This window comes from Mytilus trossulus, chromosome 8 (assembly GCF_036588685.1).
Source record: "Mytilus trossulus isolate FHL-02 chromosome 8, PNRI_Mtr1.1.1.hap1, whole genome shotgun sequence".
Taxonomy (NCBI): Eukaryota; Metazoa; Mollusca; class Bivalvia; order Mytilida; family Mytilidae; genus Mytilus; species Mytilus trossulus.
In genome coordinates this window covers 48,733,310-48,740,625 of record NC_086380.1, presented here as the reverse complement: position 1 = coordinate 48,740,625, position 7,316 = coordinate 48,733,310, and the positions used below count along the sequence as shown (strand labels likewise).

The window sequence follows — 7,316 nt, the reverse complement described above, 5'->3', positions numbered from 1 at the left end:
TTAATCCCGAAACTCGTGTCTATAGATGGAATAAGTGAACTTCTTAAACCCCACCCCGTCAAGTGAAATAAATCTAGTAATACATATACTTATAATACAATTTATACACCATGTCTCCGTTCAATATTATTTTATACATACAAAAACAACATTAAGGCATTACTGACAAAGTGATAGTCTTTTTTAGGTAAATTCAATCTTATTGACTATTTGGTATTTCAAATTATTATTGGTTAATTAGTTGACTAGGAAAAGTCAATTATATTGAGATATTAAGTCTTTAGATCTTCTTTATCAATGGCCACATAAATTTATATAAATTTTTTGCCAAAGTTTTACTAACTGAAAGGTGTAAGAGAGTATCACAAGGCACTTTAAATTTTACCACTGGGTTTAGAGATTTTAAACTGCCCCATATATCTTCATGACACCTCTTCATCAAAACCTCATAATATGCAAATATTTTATCATTTTACATGTAAACTTGTAGTAATGTCTCTCTTAAAAGAAGAAGGGGAAGCGAGCACACAAAGAGAAATTTATCTCATGTTTTATTTCAATATCATTTAATTTTCCCGTTGCTTTAAAGGGGCACTAGCTGTCAAATTCATTGTAACCGATTTGACTCAAATTCTCATATTTGGTTTATAACAATGTAAAACATTTATCCAAACTATCAAAAGTCTAAAATAAACAGTTTACAGAGCATGGGGTAGATAATATATAGGTTCGTTTTGTGTGTATTTTAGTCCAGACGCCATCTAATTAACTATCGATTTGACCTCAGATGACCATATAAGCAATGTAAACAAAAATAAAGATACGAATAGATTAAAACAACACGTGCAATTGCATTTTTATAGGTCTGTTTGATTTTATTTTATAGATTAAAAATAGATGTTTCTAATTGTTTTTAACCATATAAGAATGATTTTATGTGCATCGAATTAGTTTTTATTTAAATAACCAGTACACGTACAATGCATGCGTTGTCAATCTCTAGCTAGGGGTTAACTTGAAGTTCACATGAATACCGGTTAGAATGATGATGACGTTTTCACTTGCAAGCGAATCAGTCAAAAATTATGTTTAATCGCTTATTTCAACAAAATTAAAGGAAATTGATTGCTAAAAGCAAATTATTATTTCATTATTCCAATTTGATTAATGATTGATCTAAAAAAAAAATCATACTTTATTTTTTTATATATATCGTAGCTAGTGCCCCTTTAAATTTCACCATATTCCAGTTTAAGAAAGCACATTTCAGCTATATTTTTTTTTATCAACAATCTGAATCAGTACTTTGTATCCTATTCATGGTAAATCATGTACTACATGTGCAGTCCAATGAAATCTTAACTACCCCTATTATACTTTAATACTTATTACATAATAAAAGAACACAATAAGCTTAGCATGAAGACAATGATTAAAGTAAAAATATAAGGGAAAATTTCAGTAAGAATAAGCTTTTGCAGAATAATATTGTGGCTAGAATAGCTTTTATATGAATGAATTAATATTGGTTTCAACTTGATAGCTGCATCGTAGAGATAGGTATTCAAAATCCTGGTTGCATAATTTATGATTAGATACAACAATATTTTTTTTTCTCAAAACTTTCCTTCTATATTCTAAATGTTAAGTTCCTACACTTAGCAATATACAAATAGTTTGAAACATATATTTAAACAATTATTTGAACTAAAAAAAATATAAAATTAAACAAAAAATGAACCATTTACCATATTTTAATATAAGAATAGAATTTCGGTTTCTAGTAATTATGAATGAAAATGACTAATTTCAATTACTTTATGTTATTTTGTATCAAAATTTAGAGTTTGAAATTTATACGTTAAAAAATGTTAACTAAATTTTCAAATTTTAGGGTATTCAAAGCATATGAAGGTTTTATATATTCTAGACAACACCAAGAAGTCTTCTCAATAAATTATTTTATGGAGGAACTCACTGACATATCTATTTTTTTAGTCTTAATTTTTATACATTTTTTGGCAGATGCTTTTGTTCTATTATAATTTTAAATATACTTTAAATTCTACAGTAAATATCAAATCTTTTGTAAGAGGCAAGCCAACTGTGCTTTATCAGATAAATATCAATAATTTAATTTCCCACACATTTGCCTCCGGGCCGACTTTTATTGATGAAACATATTGTTATGTTAGTACAATTTACTAGTATCAATATGGAATGATGGATGATAACTGATAAGAAGCTAAAACATCTAACCTAATCATTTTCATGTCGGGGGGAAAATGTAAAGATGGTTTAGACAATTTTTACTAAAAATCACCATCTTGCATATTCAAACTTGGGTCATTTTTTTTAATCTTGCAAAGCTGTCTTATTCTTTATACTCCTTTCAAATTGTAATTTTACAAGCTATGTATTTTGCTACCAGCTAATTGAAATTCACATCTGTTTTTAACCTCACTTCAGTTGACAATAATTCATTTAGAGAAAAATAGTTTTTTCTATAAGTATAAGTTCTAAATAAGAACTTGTCTTCATAACAATGCACTATTCTGATGCTTGCTGGTAAAAATTATTTCATTATCCCTACAAACCTAATAACAAATAAATAATAAATATACACTGTGACAATAAATGTTAATTTAATAAAAAAATACATTTGTATGTCTTTCTAGAATGCAATTGTGTTAGCACTATAACCTCTGAAAATGATTGGGTGTTACATTTTAGCTGCACAGTGTGAGAATTTGTAAATTGTATCTCCTAAATTATTTTTCAGCCTACACGACCCGTCGTACTTCAAAGAATCTCTTCAGGTAATATACTTGTCCTAATGTCATTGCTACTAGTACTAAAGCTTCGAAAAATGACCATAGTACTACCCGTGAATTGGTGTTGTCATTTACTGAAAGAGAAAATAAAAAACATTTTTAAATTTCTACAAAGAAGAGTAACGAAAATAAAATCCAACTGTTAAAAAAGTTAGTTTTTTCATTTGAATTGTACTTGTTTAACTTTTTTTTCTATTGAGCCCTTTTATAGTATGCCGAATGGGTTTTTTTCATTGCTGAAATCCTCACAGCAACCTCTAGCAACTAACATCTACATTATTTGGTCTTGGGTGGATAGTGGTCTTATTTGCAATCATACCACATCTCTTTTCATATGAATATAGGCCTATGCAATACGACCCAACATACAGGTATATGTACATGTACAACATGTCAGCATACTTACATGTACGAAATGTATTTATGATAGACTGTACAAGAGTCAAGTTCAAATTGTCATGAGCAGTCTTTTGTATGGCCTGGCCTGTTATGACTCTTAAATGATCCAAAGAAATTACAGGCTTTTGTGTTGAAAAATTGTTGATTTAATATTTTAGAACCAGTTTAAATTCTGAATTCTGGCATATACCAAGTCAATTTCATGGAAGAACTGAAATGATTTTGTCATTTGTTACAGGTGTAACAGATACATACATTTAACACTGAAAATTATAACACAAAAAATACTAGACCCAGTTGTGATCAGACGCGAGAGGCAAATTTTATTTGGTCATGAGATAGGCTGTGTATAACCAAAGATAGCATTTATCATACTTTCACCTAAAATGCACATTTAAGGAATGACTGTAATATTTTTTCTGTCTATAAAGAAATAACATAAAAAATTTGGTGCACACTCAATAACGCATGTAGCGGGTTATTCAACAGTGTGCACCACATTTTTTATGATATTTCGAATAGACAGAAAAAATATTACAGTCATTTCTTATAATTTAGATCTAAATTCCAATTAAAACCGTAAAAAACAATGAAAAACGGTCACATGACTAAATTATGTCTATGGGCTCATAACAAAATAATGTCAATCAATCAGAAGACATGTTACATCCAAAATTAAATTATTATATAATATTATAAACTTACTTGATCTATGAATTCTTTCTCTAACTTCCATATATTCTTGTTCATGTTTAACTCCTGTCAAAGCTGTTGATAATTCATTGATCATTTCTGCTAATTTATTCTGATGAGCTAAAACATACAGATTGAGAGAAAAGATATAAGTTTGGATGATGTGAAAAGTAGTTTTTGGTTTATTGCAATTAATCCAAATTCTAATGCAATAATTTATGTTTACTGTTGTTCCTTATAATAAGCTTTTATTCTGCAAGAACAAATTTCACTTTACAGCTCATAACAAATTATCTCCATGGAAGAAGTTGCTATATTGAATTCTTGATATCTAGTTTATAATAATTATAATAAGAATTTAGATGTTTTTTAAAACTGAAAATATCATGATGAACTATTAACGAAGACAGTTTGTTGAATAAACTGAAAGTGACTTTTTTCCTTGGAAATAATGGTTATTTCAAGCATTACTGTGAAGTTTTGTCATAATCGGTTCAATAGATGAATAATTGAATAATTTTTGTATGCAAGTTAGCAACTGGATTAGTTAGTACATGTGCTATGATTTGGTGGTACATTGCATTGTATTACCATCTTTTTAAGACATTTAAAAACAGTTGCAATATATACACATACATGTACAACATTTGAAAAATGTCATAAAAAATGAGAATTAGTTAAAACAGAGATGACAATCTGACTAAGTACATGTACTTACCATCTGATTCCATATTTTCTCCTCCTTTAGGTTTGTCTCCTAAATCCATTGAGAACATGACAGTTTTAGGTGTCATAGTAGACATCTTGTTACTAAAACAATATTTGTACATTCCATCCATATGGGCTGCGAAGGTGTATTTCCCATTGGATTCTCTTTCTCCTTGATGAAGGACTTTGCCATCTGGACCATAAATCTGCAAAAATAAATGATTCATTTACTAGTCACATAAAATCTGGCTTTTTTTCATTACTTCTTGTTGTAGGCCTTAGACACTAAATATTGTTCTTTAACATGTACATCTTATATAAACCTTTTGTCATGCATCTGTAATTGTTTGAAAAGTAAAGAACTTCACTTATATTCGCATGTAATGAAGATGCAAGAATATTTCAATAAAGTTGTGATGAAGTTCATGCAGGTTATTTTCAGGTATTTGATGGTGGAAGAAAATTCAAAATTGTTTCTAAATCGTAATTTAATAACATGACGTGCATGTCCCATAACAGGAGCATGTAATGAAATGGCTTATTTCTTGCTGTTTAGATCATGTTTCTTTTTCATTTTTTGTTTCCTGCACAAATCAGCCCTATAATTTTATTGCATGAAGTGTTTTACAATTGTCAACCCATTGCCTTTAATAGCTTGATTAAGTTTAACAGTATGGGTTTTTTCTCATTGTTGAAGCCTTGAAGGCATTTTAATGACCAATATATGTAATAACTAATTCAACATTACATGTATTTAGTCAATTATTGTATTTCCATTGCACGTGGTTATCAGTTATGTCAGTGTGCAAATATTGATTATGTCATTTTTTTTATTTTTGATTTAACAACAACTGTTAGCTGTTGACAGTGTTTCTTTATTTACATTAGTTTAAACATATTTATTTATAGTGGATTGGGAAACAAGTTTTGCAACTTATATTAATCCCTTTCCACTTTGCGGAAATTGAAAATGAAGTTGCAACTTAAATTACTAGTTTGACAACAAGACCAACTTCAGTAACATTTCCGGGTTTCTTTTTTAACAGATTCTCATGAGGTTCAAATAGGCATGAAATAAAACATAATTGTATACAGACTTTGTCCCCTCTCACAGGTAACGCCTGCCTCATACTATCTAAAATTGCATTTTTGGATATTGGACGAGCTCTCGTATGCCTAGTCCGCGATAACTCTAACATCTGACAACTGTTTTGCCAGACAAGCTGGGGCCGTGGGACGTCAGAGCTTGTCCCATATCAAAAAGTGGATATTTGCCCACACAAAATAGATGCGCTGCTTTGTCACTTCTGGGGCCGACTGAGGGCCTTGGAATTATATAAATCTTCAATTTCTTAATTTTTCATTTATCTATCTTTTCATTTATGTAAGTTTCACCTACCTGCCAATCTTTATTTTCTCATAATAAGATAGTTTTCACAGTGACCCGTCGATTTAAACATTTTGCCTTTCATTTTCAAAGATTATCACGTGACCACGAGAAAACAGTGCAAATGACCAAAATGTTACACCTCGTTCATTTACGATAAAAGTTACCTAAATATCTGAGAGCTTCCGATTGTTATCGTGGTTGGAACTAAATGCTAATTTCCGATCTCCTGAAAAGGAGGTAAAAAAACGAGGTTTCTTCTAAATGTTAAACATTGATCTCCTACAAAGGAGGTAAAAAAATATAAATATTTGCATATTTGTGTCTCGAGACCACAAACTCTCTCGTAACTTGACGTCCATTTGAAAGTGAAAGTCAAAGTGTTTAAATCTGTTAAAACTGTCTAATTATGAGAAAATAAAGGTTGACAGGTAGGTGAAACTTACATACATGACATAAATGAAGAGATAAATGAAAAATGAAGGGATTGAAGCCGATTTATATAAGTCCAAGGCCCTCAGTCGGCTCCAGAAGTGACAAAGCAGCGCATCTATTTTGGGTGGGCAAATATCCACTTTTTGATATGGGACAAGCTCTGACGTCCCACGGACCCCAGCTTGTCTGGCAAAACAGACATCAGAGTAATCTCGGACTATCGTTTGCCATAGTTTGTCTGGCAAAACAGCTGTCAGAGTAATCTTTGACTATGGTTTGCCATAGTTTGTCTGGCAAAACAGCCATTAGACGTCATGGCAATCTCAGACTACATTGACATTGTACCATGTCAGCTCTGACGTTCCACGGCCCCAGCTTGTTTGGCAAAACAGCCGTTGGACCGCAAAGTAATCTCAGTCTATAAACATGAATGCCACAATATGGGGATATTAATTATCCAACCTGTCTGTCTGTCAGTGTCACAAACAGATAACACATGACTCATATTATGAAATAAATTCGAAATCAGTGACATATGGGGTTTTTGTGGAGAGCAGATTGATGAGACTCTAATACCTTTATGTCAATATCAAGAAAGCCACCTTCTGCAACCTCGAACATCAGGCTCATTTTCGTTCCTGATGTCACTTTGTCGAAGAAACATTCCTCGGCATTTGCATCTATGTTAACAAATAAACAATGAGCTGATTCGAAGAATATCGTTGCAACTACAAATATCAAAACTGTCTTTAAAATTTCAATCATTATGGATAAATCTGTTTGTGCCGGTAACAACACGTAGCTCAAATGCAACGACAGTCTTTCCGGATGCCACGTTAAATTTTGTAGTGCGCATGGCT

General features: G+C 31.0%; 1 protein-coding gene across 1 annotated transcript; it reads right to left on the bottom strand.

Moving 5' to 3' along the window:
• Positions 1–1,290: 1,290 nt before the first annotated feature.
• On the bottom strand, positions 1,291–7,316 carry LOC134681074 (transmembrane emp24 domain-containing protein 2-like). The gene is made up of 4 exons (XM_063540484.1): positions 7,033–7,316; positions 4,645–4,840; positions 3,939–4,046; positions 1,291–2,908 (listed from the first exon to the last, which is right to left on the bottom strand). The coding sequence occupies exons 1-4, from the start codon at positions 7,219–7,221 to the stop codon at positions 2,784–2,786; spliced, it is 618 nt and encodes a 205-aa protein (XP_063396554.1). The 5' UTR covers positions 7,222–7,316; the 3' UTR covers positions 1,291–2,783.